We start from the raw sequence: 21,390 nt of genomic DNA on the forward strand, positions 1-21,390 counted from the left end.
AAGCAGAAGACAGAACCAAATCTTTGGAGTTTATTTGGTTGTACAACAGGACAAGCTGCAGGGTTTTCTTACTCAGATCCAAACAAAAACAAAGGCAAAACTAAGAGGTGACATAAGTAAGGTGAAGTGTTGGAGGGGACATACACAAAAAAAGCTTCTTCTTTAGAGGTATGATAGCTTTACAAGGATTTACTATCACAACTGTCGACTTTGCAGTACTGCTGATGAATTTGAACTAGTTCCACAGAAACAAAAATTCTGATTCCCTGTATTAAAATATTGGTACAATTTCCAATACTCAGTACACCAGGTCAGAAAGTTTATAGCTTTCCCAGAATACTGTAGTGTCAATGGGCAGATTTTATTTCTGATTCTGGAGAGCTTTGAGATTTTGTTTGCTGGTCACTACCCCCTACTGGCATCACGGTGTGCTGCAGTTGTTTTGTTTGACTAAAAACCGTCCCCTACTAGTACACTACGACTTGGTTTTTCTTGTGCTTTTTACAGAGAAAGTCTTGAAAAACAGTGGAACGTACAAAAGAAAAAATATTCTGTGTGGATTTTATTGTTTTGTTTATATTACTTGAATATAAATTATATTAATTGAATCAAGCTATTAATTACATACACAGTCCTGTGTCCTGTGGTTTGGGGTTTTTTTTCTAATTACTGAAGTGCTTTAGAATTGTGTAGCTTTTTTCCCCCTATGATTTCTAGGAAACGTTTTGTGACATTCACTTTATACTGGAATTTCCTTCAATACATCATCAGCATATAGTAACTATATTTTCCCAGTAAAATTGTAGTGAACAAATCATACAGATGTTAGTACAAGTTTTGAAAAGAAAGTAAGCAAAGTGATATCTAAATTAACTTTAGACAATGGGAGGACTCAGCTCTGAAGGACAGAAGAGAAATGTGAACATGTCATTGCAGTAGTCTTCAGTACAAGAGCAGGTTTCTGTTGAAAAAGACAGGTTTTAGCAGGTCTGGAAGGAAACAATAATGGTTTTTCAACTTCTGTCAAGAGATTCCAGGAACTGGCTATTGACAACCCTTTTTCTAATGCCCTTCAATGGAGCACAGCCTTGTGGAATTCAATGTCAATCTCATGTTCATTTTTAAAAAACTATATGAAATTAAATTTGGATCTTCTGGATATTGGAATTGCAAAGATATTCACATGGTTTAGAAGGACTAAGTAGTTGTATATTAAATGATACAAAGAACTGCAACTCTCCATGCAAAAAGTATTTATATTTTACTTATTAAAGTGACACAAAGATAAAGTATACCTTGTGCATTTTATATTAGACATCATTTATGCTCCCATCCTCCTGGATTCTACTGGACTGCTTCCCTCTTTCACACTGTTTAGAGTAATAAAGAGTCCTCCCAAATGACCAAATTTTCTCAAGTGGTTTTCCCAATTGCATTTTGAGGAATGCTATTCCAGTGCCTTCCACAGAGAAACACACTGCACCTGAGAAATGCACTGACATTTCTCCTTCTGATTCTTTTAGGGCATCTTAGAGCATTTCTGCATGTTGTACCCAAGGAAACCAGGTGCAACTGACTAAAGCCTGCACTGCTGTCTGAGTTGGCATTGTGCATCCCTGCTGACAAAAAGTGCATCGTACCTCAGATGCATGAGATGTAAGATGCTTGTATCTCACTGCAGCATATCTATAAAATTACAAGAGCGGCACAATCCCATGGCATTGACAAAATCCATTTTCCTATTTTTGTCCTCCCACAAAAGGCTGAAACTAATCTACCTCAAGCTAACACATGAGGCTGTAGCCCAGTGTACCTTGTGCTTCTTTAACTCGCCCTGCAGACAGAACAGAGACCTCAATTTTCTCCTAACACCCATCAACACACACCAGGCCAGGCTTCTGAACCAGGTTTTATCCAGGTTTTACCGCATGTCCAAAGCCTGTGCAAGTTACAGAACAGTCAAACCAGTGTGATCATCTTTGTCACATTTCATGTCTACAAGGATTTCAGGTTCCACAGTTCTTTACAATTAAACTGTTACAGTAATTTTTTCACTATGTATTCCATGCAATAGAGACAACTACAGTTTTAGTTTCTTCAGTCTTGACTGCTATTTGAGAGATTGTCAATATGCAGATTTCTGATGCAGTCAAATCCTATGCATAGAATCCCAGGACCTAATTGATACCTAGGCTTACAGAAACACTAAGTTGTTTTAAGTGTTTACATACAGAACTGCTACATAGTAGCCATTTTGTAGTAAACACTGGTGTGCGTGCTCAAACCAAACCTTACCACGGTAAGAAGGTAAAAATTATCTGCATATAAGTATTTCGCACCCAAGTTCCTCTCTTGAGAGCTGGGGGTAAGCGCCCAGCTGGCCTCCAGCAGCTCATGCGATTTCTTTGTGCAAGTGGAGTGTTTGTGCCAGCGCTGCAAACCCGCAAATGCAGTTCGGGCTCGGGGCAGCCCCGGGGGGGGGGGCTCGGGGACTCCGGGAGCGCGGCCTCCCGACAGCGCGGCCGCCACCGGCGCTGAGACAGCTGCGGCTCAGCCCGAGGGGCTGCGCCCGCCGCCGCCTGTGAAACCCCTGTGCGTCACAGCTCCGGCAGCGCGCTCGGAAACGCTTACGGAGCCTCGCCCTCGCCGAGATACGCTGCCTCGTCATACCCAAGCTACCTGCATGGAAAGAGGTCGGCTTCTTTAGATGTGCGAGCAGCTCGGGGACGAATCCCTAGAGCGTGTCCTCCGACCTCCCCGTTTTCCGTCCCCTCGCCCCGCAGCCCACTCGCCGCGGGTTCTGCAGCCGGGCGCCCTCCGCAAGTCGGGCGGGGCACGCTGCGGCGGCCGGGAGCGACCTTTCCCTGCCGCCGCGCACCGCCCAGGGCCCGGCTGGCTCCCGGCTCCCTCCTCCGCCCCCGAGCGCCGGGGGCTGCTGCCGGGGCCGCTGCCGGGGCTGCGCCCCCGCCCCGGCTGCCCGCGCGCCTGCGCGCCGCCCCCGCTGCCCTATGGCCGGTGTGTGCTGGCAGCGGCGGGGTTTCTCAGTGGAGCTCCCGTCCTCCTGCGGCAGCATCCCTGCGCGCCGGGGAGACTCCGAGAGCTGTATGAAACCCCGCCGAGAGCGGGGGCAAGCACGGCGCCCTGCCGCCACAGCGGCCCGGGACCCGGGGCGGCGAGGGAACTGCTGCTCAGCCTGCAAGGGCGCGGGCACCGAGACTGGGGGCCGAAATCCTTTGTCTGTGGCTTCGTAAGCTGCCTTCGAGCTGCTCAAGCCGAAGCATCTACACGGAGCCCCTGAGGGTCACCCCTGCTGCCGCGAGAGACGCGGCGGTCCTCCGGGACACACACGTAGCCCTTCCTCCCCTTCTGACACCCACGCACCAGCCTGCGCTATCCACACGTGTCCCAAAAGTGCTCCCCTCTCCTTGCAAGCACTGCCCGCACCCCGCGCCGTAAGGGGCATCTGCAGGGACAGGGTCCCCGGCAGGTCGGAATCTCGTCTGGTTGAAGATTTGCCCGTCTGTTTTCCCAGCCACCCGAGCTCCCATTCATGAATTTCTGAAGCCGCCTTCATTCAGTGTTTGGAGAGCGCATGAAAAACATTTTCACGTGTTAAGATCCATGACTTGTTTTTTCAATCGCTTATGCGTAGGCATTGATATAGCAATGAAAAGTGCTCCACGTGCGCATAAAAATAACCCTTGTCCTTCTGCCGGTGGATACGGTCGGTTTCCGTCTGGCAGCCGGTGATGCCCGAGCAAACACCCAGGAGCGCCTGGGCGCGCCCGCTCCCACCGAACCGCCCCGGGGAACAGCGGCTTGCGGCAGAAAGCTCCGGGTGGCTCCGGGCGGGCAGAGACCGCTGTGCCCCTCACACCCCGCGGAAGCCGTGCGTGCCGAGCAGAGTCGGGGTTCCGCACAGGTGAGGCTATCCACGAATCAACTCAGTGATTCAAGAAACGGAATTCACTCAGGATTCTTGGAAGGGCTCCGTTTTTCTGCTTGTCACCTGAAGTACTGAAGCAGCTCAGACAATAGTATAAATGAGAGCTCCTTAACGGGAGCGTTCCCATTACCTCCCGATGCCTCTCTCCCGAACGAGCATCACAGACAAAAGGCCCCTCCTTTTCCCCCCGATGTTATTGAATGAAACTCCCTAGCACAGCCCCCCACTGCCGGGGGTCCTCCCGCCGGGAGACGCTGCGCACCCCGCCCGCCCTGCCGAGGCGGCTGCTGCCAGTCGGGCGGCAGTGCCCCCCCAGCCGCAGCGGGGTTTGCCAGCGCTCCCGCCAGCCCTCCCTCCTCCCCGCCTGCCCCCCCCGCTCGGCTCACGCGTCCTCCCCTCCCTCCTTCTCAGTGGTCTGCCGGCTGGCTTACGCAGGAGCCGCCGCCAGCACTGACAGCACTTGGCAGAAGAGGTTTGCCCGAGCGCTCCCGGAGCATCTCCAGAGGTGCGGCTGCACCGTCTGCCCGACTCAGCAGGGGAGCGGCCCAGAACCGGGAACAGAGGTCAGAGCTGGAGAAAGGCTGAAAACCGGGAAGCACAAAAAAATACCTAGAAAACTACAAATACTACTACTACTAATAATAAAGAGTGGTGGGCAGGAAAAGGAGGTCGCGGGGGAAAGCAGAAGGCGAGAAGAAGGCGCGACGTTGAGGAGGAGCCCGGGCAAGGGGCTGAAGCCGCCCCTCGCCGGGGCTGCCGGCATCCCCCGTGCCCCGGGGCGGCCGTCGGGGCGGCAGCAGCAGCACGTGGCGGCGGCGGGGCATGGCCAGCGCGGGAGCTCCCGCGGCCTGAGCCGCCCCCGCCGCCGGCACCATGGCAGCCGCCGGCGATGCCGGCCTCGACGTGGCGGCGGTGGAAAGTTTCCTAGAGAGGCACCCGGAGCTGGTGGAGAAGTGGCTGCAGAGGAAGAACTCGCTCCCTAAAGTGCCTGCCGTCCCCGCCGCCCCCGCTGGCGGCCCTTCGGAGGAGCGGCGGAGCAGCGACGGCCCCGGCAGCAGCTGGGGGACCGCGGGCGGCCCCGGCGGTCCCGGCCCCGGCCCCGGGGGGCTGCAGCGCCGAGCGTCCCAGAAGGAGCTGCGGAAGAGCTTCGCCCGCTCCAAAGCTATCCACGTCAACCTCACCTACGACGAGCATGTGCACGCCCGCGCGCAGGAGCCGCTGAGCAGCGTGCGGCGGCGGGCGCTGCTGCGGAAGGCCAGTTCCTTGCCCCCCACCACCGCCCACATCCTCAGCGCCCTGCTGGAGTCCCGCGTCAGCCTGCCCCAGTACCCCCCCACCGCCCTGGACTACAAGCGCTACCTCAAGGAGCACAACGAGCGCCAGTTCTTCCTGGAACTGGTCAAGGACATCTCCAATGACCTGGACCTCACCAGCCTCAGCTACAAGATCCTCATCTTCGTCTGCCTCATGGTGGACGCGGACCGGGGATCCCTCTTCCTCGTGGAGGGGACATCCGCCGGCAAGAAGACGCTGGTGTCTAAGTTCTTCGACGTGCACGCCGGCACCCCGCTGCTGCCCTGCGGCTCCACCGAGGACAGCAACGAGGTGCAGGTGCCCTGGGGCAAGGGCATCATCGGCTACGTGGCGGAGCACGGAGAGACGGTCAACATTCCCGACGCCTACCAGGTAGGAGCCGGGCAGGCTCCCCCGGCTCGCGGCGGCGGAGGCGCGGACCGAGGAGCCCCCGATGGCTCAGCCCTGCCTCCCCCCGGGTGTCCCTCCCGCCGCAGCCTCGCCCGGGGTGGCCCGGCCGGGAGTGCCGCGGTGGGCGCGGGGCGAGTGCCGGGGGGACGCCGGGGACAGCGGGAGGGGAAGCCCCGCCTGGGGGGCCGATGGGGCTAAAGGGGCCCTACAATGGCACAGCAGTGGTCTGGGTTTCGCAGGAGCGATAAGCGCTTCATGTGTTTCTAAAGCATGTTTGGAACCGGCTGAAGAAAAGTTTAAAAAAAATGCTCGTGACAGTCCCAGTGATGGTGTTCTTAAATTTCTGTCTTAACGTTCCCTGGCTCTCCGCTGTTGAAAAAGTCTCATTGCTTTTAAAAGACCATACATGGTTCACCTTTGCATATGCCCACTCAGCCCACATGGTGTTTTCAAAAGCATTCCTAGTAGTGATATAGCCAGTGTCCTGTTAATCTCCAGCAAAGACTTTCCCCCCCTTTTACTTCTTTAGAGGCTTCAGTGTGTGAATTGTGAAAATGTAGTTCTGGCTTCAAGGTAGACATTGACCCCTACGTTCAGCGGGGACAGACGAGCCTTTGCCCGAATGTGTCAATGTAGAGCAGAGCCTTCAGTTTCCTGGCTTGAAATTTACCTCTCTTTCGGGAGGTATGTTTCTAGTGTTTATTTGTGCAAGACACTATCAGCACTTGAAGGTTCTTGAGAAAATTAAGAACCACAAAGTGACACGTTTTCTCAGTTAGGCTCTTGGTAAGCTTGAGAAAGGTGGGAGACGTATATCTCAAAGAATTTTAGTAGTAAACATTCTCCAGTGTCTTATTTTAATCTACAATAATAACAAAAGCAACAAACATTAAAAAACTGATGATGCTTTGCAGCAGACTACAAGGAAAAAACTTGAAAAATAAGATTTGGTTTGTTTTGGTTTTTAAATACAGAAGAAGAACCAGGGTATATGTATTTGGGGCTGAATATTTATTTATTTGTTTGTCAAGCAGTATTTGAAAAATACTAGGAACCTCACAGATCCAGACTGACAGAGGTTCCCAACCCACACATTTTAAAGGGAATGGTAAAAATGCTCAGACTAAAATGAGTATTGGATCACCTTTGGAAAAAATTCAACTGGCTTTCTTCCTTTATCTTTTTTCCTTTTCTGCATTACACACTTTTTCTTGCAATCTGATTTTGTTACTTTCACTCATAGAACTGCGCAATTCCCAGAATATCTGCTGTTGTAGGTGAAGCAGTATGTTCTCAATAGTCCCAGCTTGCTAAACAGATAAAGGATATCTGAGTTTGGCTAGGAAGGAACTTGATCCCTCCTTCTAAACTCTGGATAGCTCCAGACACACTTTTTTTGGATGTGAGAATGCCACTGAAAGGGCATTGTTTTCTAGTCCGAGGGACTTATATAGTTTTATTTTTCAATTTTTTCTTCAGTATTTGTTCACTTTGTGTTCACTTCCCAGTGAAAAGGTCCAGCTTCTTAGAACAGTTTATCTTCTGTATCATCCACAGAGAAAAGTGAAAAGCAATCCATCCAGCTGCCATTCCTGGTGCTATTTGTGTTATACTTTTGTCTGGCTCTTACTCAAAATCAATTTAAATATCATAAATAATACAATTCATTGTATCTTTAAGCCCTAAGTACATTAGTTGCAGTAGATGGGCAAGTTCTAATCCAAGTCCATCCTGTAATTACATCAAATGCAACTTCCAACTTTCAGTGGAGCTACTTCGATTTACTTTAGTGCAAATGAAACTTAAGACCTTCTGACTGTAATAAAAGTTTTGCTGGATAATAAAACAGGGCCCTGCTTTCAGTTATGTTTCAGAGTTAGTACAGTTTATATTCTCTTACTTGGCAAGGATATACAATTCAATGTGCATCATCAAAAGGAGACATTTCTAATTGAATGGTATAAAGAGCTCTATGGAAGCCCAGGTACCTGTGCGTGAAGAGGTGACAGCTGTTCCATTTCAGATCGTTGTAGTGCTCACAATGGAGCACTTTAAAAATTAATAAATATGATAATATTATTTTCTGCCACTGATGATGAAAGTGTTTAATCAACTGTCACATAAAAAAACAGCACCACAAGGAAGCTGTCAGGCGGAGCTGAAGAAAAGGCATGACAGAAGAGCACCATTTTTTTGTCCGTTGAAGAGGGTTTCTACACTGATGCTAACTGTTTGGCAAGAAAAGGCCATACACAAGGTCAGAGGAACTTCTAGATTAATTTAAACCTCTTTTGCCTTTTTTTTTAATTAACAAACTTATTTAAAATAGGTAAAAAATTTTCTATATCATCAATTAGTTAGTTTACTGTACTGGGAAATTTATTATTATTCAACCATCTCTATTTTCTCAGAGCCTGATCAAATACCATTTGGAATTCTACCACTGAGTACAAATTGGGTTGCCTGCTTGTACTGTCAGCTATGACTGACATTAATGGAACTTCAGTGCAATCAACATTACAATTAATGCTGTCATGTCTTGTAATGTGTTCCATGCAGGCAGTCCCCTGTGCCCATCAGACTGATTGTTTCAGGAAGTATTTGTAAATTACTGGTTGTGTCATTATCAGAGACAGCATACTATTTCAATTACACATTTATTCTTCTAAAAAGAAAAAATACAAAAAAAAAATTATTAGAGGGGCTTTTCCACAGTCCAGGTGATTGTTACTGTTGTTGAGTGGGACTTTCAAAATCTGCTCATGTGAACAATCTTTCTTAATTAAATAAACATACATAGATACAAGGTTTGGAATTAATATCACATATTGAGGACTGTATAATAATAACTTCTTTTAATACTAAACAATGACCATATAAGATCTCACAGTAGTTTAATTTATGAAGTTCAGCTTTGACTGAATAAACTTCTGGAGGCTCACAGCAATACAGAATTCAACAAATAATTTATGGAAAGATTCAGATGAATATTATATAACTGATTCAAAAGTTGCACAATTTCATTCATGGCATTAAAAGCTTTATTTATTGCATTGCAAAATCATTTGATGAAAGTGAGTTTATAATTTTAGCTGCAACATCCATGATCTGATATGCAAGTGTTAGCAGTACAGAGAATTTGAGAAAAGGAAAGCAATTAGATACTTTCTTTCATTTTCATTTTGAAGCCAGTCTAAAACTGTTTCTCCTGAAATTAATCCAGTTGAATTGTAAATCAAACTTTCAGTCACTTTAAATTCTAAAATAAGGCCTTGGACGCTCACATATGTAAATTTTGGGAAGTATTTCTGACTCCTTTTTCATATGGGAATAATGAACTATATCTTGAGCACACATGTTGGAAGAAGAATCAGATCTTACTGGTAAGGAAATTTGGGGCCTAAATGTCCATTGAGGCTCCTTCTGACAGAGAATAGATGTAGCTACCATCATCATATATGAAAACTATTAAGCCCATTTTAAGTACATAGACAGAGATCATTACCCTTAGTTCTTAGAAGCTATTTTCAAATTTAAGGTTTTTTCCCATTTGAAGCTGTGGATTTTTTTATGTCATCCATTCTTCTTACACAACATCCATAGTGTTTAGCTGAAATTACTGATAATTTAAATGTTGTTCCATCTCTTAGAGCAGTGTTATGTAATAAACATTTTAAATTGCAAGTAATGTTTGGTTATTGTTATACCATTAGCTGTGCAAAAACTAGGAAACAATTTGATAGCATCCCAAATCCTTCTAATTAGTGGAAAAAAATATTACCCTCTAGAATAGTAAACATATATCAGCAAGTGGTGAAATATGTGTTCTGCCATTTTCCAGTGTCAGCAGAGTAACATCTTATGTTAACTTCGGAATTTTAAAGGTAGCTTTAAAAGACAGAAAACAAAAAATGGCTTACCAGATGGATGTTTTAGTAAAGCATGTAGCATAGAGGAGAAATATTAAATGGAGTCATGCTAAGACATGAGTTTTGTAAGTTAGAGAAAGTGCCATAAAATATGACCAATTATTTTTCAATATAGCTCAAGTCCTCAAAAAGAAAATATAACCACATTACTGCAACTGAAATCAAGGAAAGTAAAGCACAAATTGAGCTCTCTTTGTAGGGACTTTCCTGTTACCTCTTTCAAGCTTAGGCCTCGTGTAACACAGTTATGCACACACAACTCTTCACAGCAAGCTTCAGACATCCTTCAATACCTAGGTACAGGCATGGGCATCCTTCTTTTTCGAGCCCCCCTGGTGAGCTCTGAGCATTCAGTGTCTCCTGCTGTGCCAGGACAGCATCACAGAGTTACTGTTCAAAGATGCAGACCTTTGAGCCTGGGAGGGCCCGTTTGGGGCTGCCTGTGGGTGCAGAAGGTCAAAAAGAGGCAAGAGCCACGTTTCCTTACACAGGGTAGCTGTTTGTCATTAGCAGTATTAACAGCAGATCTCTCTCAGTTTCAAAGAGCAGTTAAAGAACTAAAAGCCCAGGGCCTGGGAGGTTCAGCTCTGAAAGTGGGCAGCACTTAGCTCTACTCAGCAGCATTGGACAGTGGCACCAGCAGCTCTACAAATTTCAGTGTTGACTCTTAACAAGGAGAGAGGTTGCTCTTAAGAGAGCAAAGATCGTAACACCTGGCAAGCAAAATACACAGTGGTTTTTAAAATTTCCATGTAATACAGAAAAAGAGATAAAGAACAAGTTTTCTTTGCTGTACATTAAATATGACTAGGAAGTACTATGGGGAAGGCAGGAAATAACTGCAACAGTAAAGACTAAGATGCTCTGATGTGCTTTGCATAAAAGGACACTCCAGCCCATCATGCAAAATTTAGGAAAACTTCAGATTTTAAGTACAAGTCCATAAATTGGTGAAGAGGTGTTGAAATTATCCCTGTGTCTGAGCCCACTGGCTGTGAACATGCCCTTCATGCTTCATGTCACAGTGGTGCTGGCCTGGGAGAGAGGGATCTTTCTACAGGAGGCAGGTGCTGGAAAGGAAAGGCAGAGAGCCCTCAGGGCAGTAGCTGAGGATGTCTCTTCACCTCCTGTCACCTCCCTCACTCCATAAGTCTTCTTCTCCAGAAGCAGTTTCTGACTGATGCATACAGTGTCCTATGACCTTCCCAGGTCCACCACGACTCTCTGGAGATGCCTGCCAGGGGCAGGAGCTCCTGGCTGACACCAGGGACACGTAGAGGGACACTTGTCCAAAGCAAAGGCTCAGTTGTTTCATGTCCCCGTGCTGCTGCTGTGGATCCCCAGGACAGACAGGGCTGTGCAGTGCAGTGTACACTGCTGGTGGCAGCTCTCAGGCATGGTGAGGAGTCACACCTTCCCTCCAGCTTGTGTGAGCAGGTGAGGCTGCCTCCCCCACCAGGCAGGCAGTGGCCTGGCCCCTAGGGTTGCTGTCATTACTCCCTGCATCCTCACCGCTGCTTGCTCCCCCAGGTGTGTTCACCGTGGATCTGCTGCTGAGATATTTGGGGTGAGCAGTAGGTGGGCCAGCAGTGGCTGTGCTCAGGGTGCCCAGGTGGGGCTTCTTTGTCACAAGTCCGTGCACTAGTCCCCAGCTCTCCCTCCTGCAGCAGGTCCCTGGGCCGCTGGCCCTGCAGAGCTTTGGCAGGAAAAACTTTTTGGAGAGCTGTGTTTCCTTTTGATAAGCAAATAGACATTAACTGGTTTGTTGCTCAGCCAATCAATCCGTCCAAAGAGTACAGATTTTTTTTTTTTGCCTCAAATATTATAAAATGTCTTGTAGAACAGATGTGAAACTGGTGACATTCTGTGCCCTATAGTTCCTCATGAGAAAGTAGTAGATATATTTATGAAAGCAGGTCAATGACAAGGAGAAAAAACTGCAGGATTTGGCCCTTCAGATTTTAGTTGAGGCCCTGTTACAAGCACAAGACTGAGTAAAGCTGTAGTTTCGTGTGGGAAATGATTTTGGTATGTTCTGCTTGGTTGGCTTTCAGTTTTTCAAAACAAGTGGATATTTCATTTCTGTTATTTACAGTTGCATGCTATTGCATAGCTTTTCTATAGAATAACAAGTTTAAGAAGTATACATGCATCGTTATGCAAGTTAATTTGTTTTACCTTTCTAAAGTAACCCTATTGGCAAACTATGAAAAGTAAATGAAAGTAATGGCTTGGGAGTTTTGTGTTAACAGGGCAACAGCAACTCTGTGCAGTCGGAGCTTCATGTCTCTAGAGTGCACACTTCAAAATGAGTGCTGTTTTGTCAGTAACAAACACTGCTACTTTGTCACAATAAGACTGCTGCTGTAACATTGAAAGTGTGTTGCCCACCTGAGTAATCTCCAGCAGGTGCTAGGTTTAAACCCGTACACAGATTTCTTTTGAAACACCCAGGAGTCTTGTTGGTTTCCTTGCTCAGAGACGTATTAGCTTTCTAAAGCCATATGTGTGTACATGTCTTGTATAAAGAATCATTAATATTTAGGAGGTCATCACTAAGCCCTGGGAATATGGGCATGGTTATAGCTGGTGCCCAGTGGGGCTTCAGTCAGGGCTGGTACAGGAGGGGAGGAAGGATCACCACAGATCTCATCTCTAACTATTGAAAATTAGAAGGAAAATATTCTTCTTTGTAAACAATTTATTTCGTAGTGATACAATCAGACTGGAAGTGCACAGAATCTGCTCTACGTAAGGCCACATCTTGACTCACTGTTGTGCTATTGGTCATCTCTGGAGTTTGTTTTGAAGGAAGAAAACAAAATCCTTATGTGATGGATCTAGCTAATGTCCTACAGAGGAATATTTTCTGACCCCTACTGCTGATCAGTTCAGACTATGAAGCATGAGCTTCATAGCTTATTAGCTAGGCACTCATGTTTGCAGACTTGCTAGTGCTCATAAAGTATTTTCTTCCTGTTTAAGACTATTATATTCTTTTTTCACATTAATTTTGTGCAAGTCATAATTAGAAAAACATGCATAGTTACTAATGTCCATTGTCAAATTAATAACTGAAGCAGTGCTCAGAAAGAGGGCTCATATGGTTTATGAGACACTCCCACCAATCAAACTAAACAAAGTCCCAAACTCCTGACATATGCGGGGGCGGGGGATGGGGGGGAATACACCAAAAAGTTTTAGCATTGAATTGTTGCAAATCAACACCTTTTCTGTTTTTACAAATCAAGCTACCTTTTAAATTCAGACTATAGGACTTAGTTTTAAATCTGGAGCTTAAAAATTTTTGAGGATCAATGTTATCTCCGTTTATAAGAATTGTTTGGGAGTAAAGAAATAAGAGTTGGCTGAACTGTTTCATGTGTCATATCTGTTGTAGTAATTTTTTTCCTATAAGAAATATTGCTGTATAACTAGTCACAATATAGCTGGACTGTGCTTATTTACTTGGGAGAATTAGGTTTGCAATGCTGCTGCCTGTTACTAGTTTGTTCTCCTGCTGCCTTTGTCTGTGGGGATTTAGGGATTTTGGAGGAGATGACAGGAATAGCTGCAGCAGTCCTTACATGGAGGTCTTGTCAGAAATTGCTTTATTACTTGTGTTTTGTGCATGAGTTTCTTGTCTACAAGGTTTCCCCTTATCTCCTTTAGTGGTTTATTGCTTGGGTTTTGTTTCCTGTTTATACACAATGTAATTTGCACCATATGTGATTTTTAGAAAAGTATATCTAGAACAGACTGCATGCCCTAATTTTTTTTAATTTGTATTTAGCTTTTTTAATGTTATGCTTTGAATCTAGAGAACTTGCTGTCTTTTAGATTGCTCTTTTAGCTTTCTTGCTCTTTTTTCTTTCTATAAAAGCTTATGTATTATACTTATAGGAAGTGTGATTAGGAAAGTGAATCGAGTTATGAAATCTTCCAGCTTCAATTTCTTTATTTTTGTAAAGGCTCTTGGCTTTCTATAAATTCACTCAACCTTGTCTATCCCATGCAGTTTAGTACTCCAGTAATACTCAGGTATTAACAATGCTGTCATAATACTTGTATTAGTTTTTTTTTTTTTTTATGCAAGTTAGCAACTTAATCAGGAACTTAAATACAGTATAATCCAGGAAATTCTGATGCAACTTTGTGTGCTTTTTTTTTTTAATAGAGCCCTTTATAAAAAAAAAAAAAACAAAGCAACAACAAAAAATGGGGCCGTAAATGGTAAAATATAATAGGCCAGGTCTCTTAATAGAGTATTTTTTTGTAGTGTTCTCTTCTGTGTCATGAAAAGATTTGAAAGCTGTTTTCAAATAATAAAATCAAAAATATCTTTCTCTTTTAGCTGTCATCTTTGGCTGAGGCATTTGGTGCATTTCACTAGATTAAACACTTTTCCTTAGATACTGAAGAAAGAGGAAGTGGCTTTGTCATGAAGACTTAATTCCTGGAAATGTTATCAAGCAGGTTTCATCCTCCATTATAATATTTGATTCTTAGCTAACTTGGGTTAGGGTTATAATTTTTTCTTTTGTTCTAAATCATGGTACTAATGCTCACATAAAATTTACTGGTTTTGATAAGGTTATAAAAAGACATATTTTCAAGTTCAAAGAGTTATCCTATGTTGAAAAAACCAGAAAAGCACAGTGAAACATGTATGTTTGCTAACAATGTATGAACTACCAACTTTAACTAAAAAGCAGTTGGTGAAACTGCTCAGAAGCCAAAACTTTTGCTGAAAGTTGAGATTCTGATAATATATGATTCTAGAACCCTAATGGAAAAAAAAACCTTTCTGTACCTTAATCTGGTCTTCTACAGAATAAAACGATGAAGATATTTGTCTGTTCTCATTCACTAGCGATCTTCAAATATATCCAAAAACCTGGGACTACATTGTTCCTGTACAGGTAACTGGATTACCAGCACTTGGATTGATGGATCAAACTTGCTCTCTTCTATGTCTTTACTTCATTCACCTTTCACAGGGCAACATTGACAATCAGTAAATATTCTTAAGGCTAGGATAGGGTTTGTCCTACAGAGTAACTTTTCCTTGACGGCAGATGTGAAATTCCAGTTCTCTGTGTAGAAAACTCATTATATAGAACCAAAGCAGTATTTAGTAATTCTTTAAACAGTCAGTGGAAGACTTTAATTAATGAGTTTTCTTGTATGAAAATACTGCAAGTACAATTACAGTTATGGTGAAGTCTCTCTCTCAAAAGCTTTCATCTAGTCTGCCCCTGATTTCTGAATATATATCTTAATAGTAAAAAACCTAAAAGCAAGTGCTGCATTGCTGTCATAAACACTGGGACTCCTTACTACCCAGGGCCCTGGTGCAAATGAGACCCTGTTGTGTTGCAGGCTGGTCCAACATGTGGGATAATACAGTTTATATCTCAAAATGTTTGCTGTCTGACAGATTGCAAAACCTCTGATTTACCAGCTTTGTTGTCAGCTGCTAAACAGGCCTCCTTGCTCAAGCTTACTACCCTGTGAGGAGAGTGGCGTATAAATATTGTCCATTCTTGGCCACCACAGTTCATACCTGGGCATTAAAGTTTCTATTGGTACTGTTAAACTCAGTAAAACCACTTTCTTAGATCTTGCCATGTATGTGCTATTATGACAATAACTGATGAAAGAAGAGAGTGTGGGGATAAGAGGTTTGGAACATAACGCAGGTCATCCACTCACTGTTTTCTGTGCATATTGCATAGTTCAACAATATCAATGTTGCCAGGAACAGCATTTAATTTTGTTCATTTATATGTCTCTCCTCATCACTTATTCAAATGTCACCCAAATGAAATTCTGGCATGCTTTTCCACAAAAGAGTAGGGGTAGGTTCACTTCACATCTTGATGACTCTCAGCTTTTACCAAGTTATTGAATTTTTTGTCAATAGTGCCTCATTTTTCTAATTAAACACATTAACTTTCTTAGACTACTGTACCTTTAGTTTTGGCTCCAAGACGTAATACCCTTCTGCAAAAGGTCATCCAGTTCTCTAGCATCAGTGGATATAATGTGATACCCTTCTTCCTCCTAGGGTGGAGGTTCCAGGGAGAGAGACAAACAGAAAACTTCCATGATCTGCCTGAAAAAAGAAGCAATGCAGCAGGAACGAGCTGTACATTAGAGGAAATACCAACACTTTTCAGGCTGCTAATCCCCTTGTGTCTCTGCTACTCCATAGCATCCGTGAAGGAGCGGTGGCTCCATAGCTGGTCATTACATCTGTTGCTATCTCTGCCAGCTGTACAGCGTGCATCTCATTCAGACAGGTTCACCAGCCCCTGTCCTGTGTGCCACCACACCCTGAAGATCAAACAGCACTTCTTATGTTAATCTTGAGGCCTGTTGGAAAGGCAATGACTACATGTACCACATGCATGGAGTGTATTCAGATGACAAAATTTCAACTCACTTTTGGTGTGACCGACAGCTGTTTTGGTTTTTTTCAGCTAAACTGCCCCTTGAAAGTTTACTTTTTTGTAAGGCCCACTAGGTGTCAATCAACAACAGTATTGCTACTCAAGGCACGCTGTTGTTTCAGTGTTCTCCCCATGTACTCTGCTTTGCTTGGTACAAAATTAGTAGAGCAGGGATTGTCTCTTCAGTAGCAAAAAACATCAATATTTCAGCAACAGCAAGTATTCCAAATAGTAGTTCAGACATTACCAGGAAGTACTGGAAGAAATATTTAATTTATCCATTAGTGAAGCCTACTGTGTGATAATTGCACTGCATTTTCCCTTCTTCTGTTGTAGAAGAACTGTATCTTTCTAGGCAGGATTCTCTATGATGCACAACAGTTCAGCTTCTATTGAACTTGATATAAAAGTGTTCAGAAGCATATGGAAAGATCACAAGATGAGGCAGATCTGCGTCCTTGATGCTGTTATTAAAAAACATCCATCATAGGAGTTGTGGCTCTCCCAAAGAAATTGTTGGGTACATTTGGTATTAGTTCCTTCTGGCTGAGATGTTGGAAAATGTGCAACAAGTAATAAAGTAGCCAAATGTATATGTTAATCTTTATAATGGGTAAAAATAGATCATTTCTAAATCATGTCTCAAAGTGAAGAGACTATTTCTATAGCATCTGGAATTTACAACAGGGAAATAGATAAAAATTTGTCAAGAAAAAAAATTGTCAGTTTTTAGTATCAGTAAAAAATGATTGAATTGCTCATCACAATCAAATTAAGGATGGTGTGGATTGTTTTCATGACTTGAGACAAATATGGGCATTCTTTCACAGCCAGTATTGTTTAAACTTTTGAAAACAAAAAGTTGCGCCTAGTTTTGTACAACAGCTTAGTTCCCTTATGTTAGGAGAGTCTGAGCTGGCTTTAACTATTGCCTGCAGCACAATGCTAACTTCACCCTTAGGAAGGGTGAACAGAGGAACAGAGCTGCTGCCAGTGAAAAGCAGTAATTTCCTCTCTGGCTGATAGAAGAGCTGTTGAAGACTATGCTCCACCAAGATGAACAAAAGTGATGTCAGCACTACCTCTTAAGTTTTTGTCCTCTTTTGAGTTACTTTATGATCTGCAATTTGGGCTTTACTGTTCCAGAGAATGGCTTGCTGCACAGTGCCTTTTTTGAGCAGGGACATTCCTGTACTTAGTTTTCCAGAAAGAGCTGAGGTTTTGACTGCATTTCTTTGAGAACGTTTTTTGTTTGTACTGGATACAGTCCACATAACCAGTCATACTTAAACAGACAGAAGTGGGCCAAAAAGAGTCTCCATTTACTTGAGAGAGACATCGAGAGCATCTATAGAATATGGGTGTGAAATGGCAGCAGGGCCTAGCAGACATGTGTATGTATGGTCACATTACTCATAGCAGATATCAGTCTCTGCTGATATTCTTCTAATTGAGGTAGAAATGTGGGACTTCAGTGAATATGATTATGTAATGGTAAATCTTTTACTGATCCCCTGAGAAAAGTGAGGAAAAACAGCTAATAAAGAATGGGCTGATAACAGAGAAGCAACAGCCTAATGCTACTGAAAAATACTATATCAGACATTGAGAAAAGTACTTTGCTGTCTGAAGAAAGCTTAGATATATGAAATGTATGTTAATGTTTCCTTATTTCCTTTTGAAGGATCGACGCTTTAATGATGAGATTGACAAACTGACTGGATACAAGACAAAGTCACTCTTGTGCATGCCCATAAGAAATAGTGATGGAGAGATTATTGGTGTTGCCCAAGCAATAAATAAGACTCCAGGAGGTGCCCCTTTTTCAGATGATGATGAAAAGGTAAGGTTACCTTTACTTTTTGCATGCTTTCTAAATTTTTTCTCTAATTCAGCAGACTTGTCTAAAGAAACTTAATCTAAATTAGTAAATAGCACATCATTTGTGTTTATGCTGTTTTTCTGGAAGTGCATAACAAAGTGTACATTTTTGTTGTTTTCAATAGAAAATGTAATAGAAATAAGAAAGAAAAAAAAATAGAAAATCTGTTCTGTAAATGTCTGAGTTCCTCTGTTAATCTTATGCAGACCTTTTTTATGTAGTAGGCCTTAGTAGGAAGACTTTTTTATTTTTGAAAGCTTCACTTGTAAGAATTAGTTTGGGGGGAAATTAAGCTTGCTGACTCTAAAAATCAAGATCTTCTCTTAGTACTTTCCATAGGATAAATGCCTGTAGCGTATGCAAAAGAAATTTTATTTTAGAGGAAATTATGCATATACAAATCCGTTATTCTAAAATATTTGAGACTTGCAAATACTTAAGAACAAAGAGAATGGGAAGGAACACCAGGTATGTGTATCTCTGGTGGAATTTGGAGAGTGAAGTAAGCTCAAAGGCAGGAAAGTAGAAGTATCTGCAAAGAAGGAACTTGAATTAAAGACGGGGAAAATAGAAAATGCTGCTGATGAAGGCAAACCTTGGAGGGAAAATGTGCAGGAAGCCAAAATATGACTGGGGAAGAGAATGGTAGAGGGCAGCAAACTGGGGAGGAACAGAACTGCAACTCTGTCAGCCCAGGAGAGAGAAATGGAATCTCCTCTAAACATGTAATAGGGAGCTACTCTTCTGTGTATTGAAACCGTGTTGAATCTCATTTTTGTGGAAGTGTAGTTAGAGGCAGACTTTTCCTCCAAAAAGCTCTTTATATTGATTCAAATGCAGTTAATGTTATACACCCACTTTTAAAAAATAAAAACAATTAACTTTTGGTTTTTATTTCTGCAAGGTGTTTGTTTTTTTGATTTAGCATAATGATTTAGATTAAATTAACTAACTTTAAATATAACTCCCAATTTTCAGATGTTACTTTATCTGAAGTTATCCAGTACTTCTTAAATTCCTTCTTTAGAAGCTATCTAAACTTGTATAACCATAGGCTGCTTCTGAGTTACTTTTGGTTCTTGAGAATCCTGGATGTTGAATATTGATTTATTATCAACGTATGCCTCAATGGGTAATTAAATGCAAATTAAACCTTCCCTGAATAGGTGTTTTCAGCACTTCTTTTTATTAGTACTGTCCTTGTAAAGGAAATTTTCTTTAAAATACAGCTTTTAACATGGATCCTACATTTGATTATCATACATTCAACTAGCAAAACAACTGTGTATATTTGAATTGTGTATTACAAAAATATTCTAAGGTATGAATATTTGATGCTGATGCATTTGCTTCCATTCAGTGACTACCAAATATTATCTAAAAACCAGCAATTTGCCCATACTTTGTCATCTATATTTTGTTTTTAGTAATTTAGATCACTGTTTTAGTTATAAGCGTGTATGTTAGAACTATTCAAGAATATATTGAATGGGTTCTGACATGTAGATTTTATGAAAAAGTAAACAAGAACATAACCATCATTTTGCCCTGTAATAGATCTTGGATTTAATGAGGCCTGGCAGTCCATGTGCTGTTATTTCAAAACACATGCTTTTAAGTTTTTTTCATCAGTTAGTAACCTAGAAAGTATGATATACCTCCAGGAGGCAAGAGCACATACTTTCAGGAGAACTGTCTTGCAGGATTAGCAAACAGGTATTTTTAACCATAATATCAACATAGATGTTTGTGAGCAAAGGAGGCAGGTGAAAACTGAGAAACCCTCTTCAGAATAAGAAGAGAAAACTTTGGTAGCCTGGGTATTGAGGTGGCTTGTGCAGAAAAGCCTGATGAGTAGCTGGCAAAAGACCTACATGCAGCTTTATGTTGATGTTACATTTTGTGACAATCAGCATCTTCAGAATGGTTAGAAAATGAAAATGTAAATTAGCAGTCTTTTTCCTACCCCTGAAAACCTCTCAGAGAAATGTGAGTATCATTTGAGTCTGGCTTTTGTTTGCAAGTGTCATTCCTCTCTGAGTACTGTGTGAAGCAATTAAAATAATCTGTTGGAGTTTTTTTATAAAACGACAAGACTATATTGTCTAATGAAATGTCTCTTGGCAGCACTGCTGTCTCGAGTCAATAGGAAACAAAGACTTATGTTTTCAATTAGAATTAAGTAGATGCTAGCATAATTTTTATGTACTCTTAGTTGTTTTCAGGAATTTAATAGCAAATAAAATATTTAAGGTTTGAGGAGTTTTTAATGCTCTCAAGCTGTAACCAAGTTTATATTTTGCAGTATCTAAAATGGAGTATTGTATTGCAAAGTTCTTCTGGTTTTGTTTTTCATAGCAAATTCTCAGGATTTTCTTTTACATATCTGACCACAGTGTTAAAAACACAGCACTAAGAACAAATAGAAGTGAATTTTCCACATTTAATATTGTTTCCTACTGCCAAATTTCTTTTCTCCTTTTGGTGTTAGGGATGTTTTAGCCAATTCATTGTTTAAGTGCAGAATTAGATTACAGCCACAGGCATGAGAGAAAGATGTTCAGTGTCACAATGTATTTTGTCACCCCAACATTAGTGTCTCAGTTGAACAGACTGATTTTGGAGATTTTCAGTTTGATACAAACAATATTAGAATACCTTACTACCCATAATAGTCATCACTATTACACTATGTTGTGTAGTTGGTAACTTTTTGGAAAAATAGCACTTTTACATGTATTTTGCAAATGAAGAGACCTGCTCATTTGCACAGACAAAGAGTGGAGAAATAAAAGCCTCAAGCCCTTGGAAAGAACTATGCACCCAACATGCATTCCCTGTTCTGGGCTGAAGATTCTCTTCAGGGTACGTGCTGTTTGCTGGTGAGTCATACATGTTCCAGAACTGCTGAGAAAAGCCTAACAAGAGTTTGACAGTCTGTGGTTTCAATCATTGTCTGCCCTTTAGAGTCTTCTGAAATTCAGTGCCAAAACAAATCTAGTCCTCCATCAGAGAGGCTTAACAAACAGCAACAGCAGCTCCATGGTCACTTAAATTGGCATCCTGATTCTCTCTGCCTCTGACGTCCTCCTCATCTGAGAGAAGTGAATTGACTGCAGGGAAGGTACCCAGGGCTGCCATCTCGAGTTAAACCCTGCTGGTTCTGCTGAAAACAAGTAGTTTGAATGCAGTGAGACCTGGGAGGGGGAAGTAAGAACTTGATTTGTTGTCTGTGCTCGGTGGGTAGTTTTATTAAGAAGTATATGTGTCTATAGAGTACAGGATTTATCTGATGTGTATTTGGTTTGTGGGGCCTTGAAGATAAGTGCTCTTATGCTCCAACATCTTATTTCTCACATTCCTAATAGCAGCCTTGTGATTCTGAATTTTTCAATTTATTATGCTCTTCTTGGTCCATATTCATTAAAGCTTAAATATATCCAACATCAGGTCTACCATAGTGATGAATGATTT

At 42.5% G+C, this 21,390-nt stretch overlaps 1 protein-coding gene across 1 annotated transcript in view; it reads left to right on the top strand.

The window, feature by feature from the left end:
- Window positions 1-4,819: 4,819 nt before the first annotated feature.
- Window positions 4,820-21,390, top strand: part of PDE11A (phosphodiesterase 11A) — a 106,772-nt gene continuing 90,201 nt past the window's right edge. Inside the window, exons 1-2 of the mRNA XM_053947586.1 lie at window positions 4,820-5,632; window positions 17,719-17,877. Coding sequence (XP_053803561.1) covers window positions 4,820-5,632; window positions 17,719-17,877 — 972 coding nt within the window. The remainder of the gene's footprint in view (window positions 5,633-17,718; window positions 17,878-21,390) is intronic.

This window comes from Vidua chalybeata, chromosome 7, assembly GCF_026979565.1.
Source record: "Vidua chalybeata isolate OUT-0048 chromosome 7, bVidCha1 merged haplotype, whole genome shotgun sequence".
Classification (NCBI taxonomy): Eukaryota; Metazoa; Chordata; class Aves; order Passeriformes; family Viduidae; genus Vidua; species Vidua chalybeata.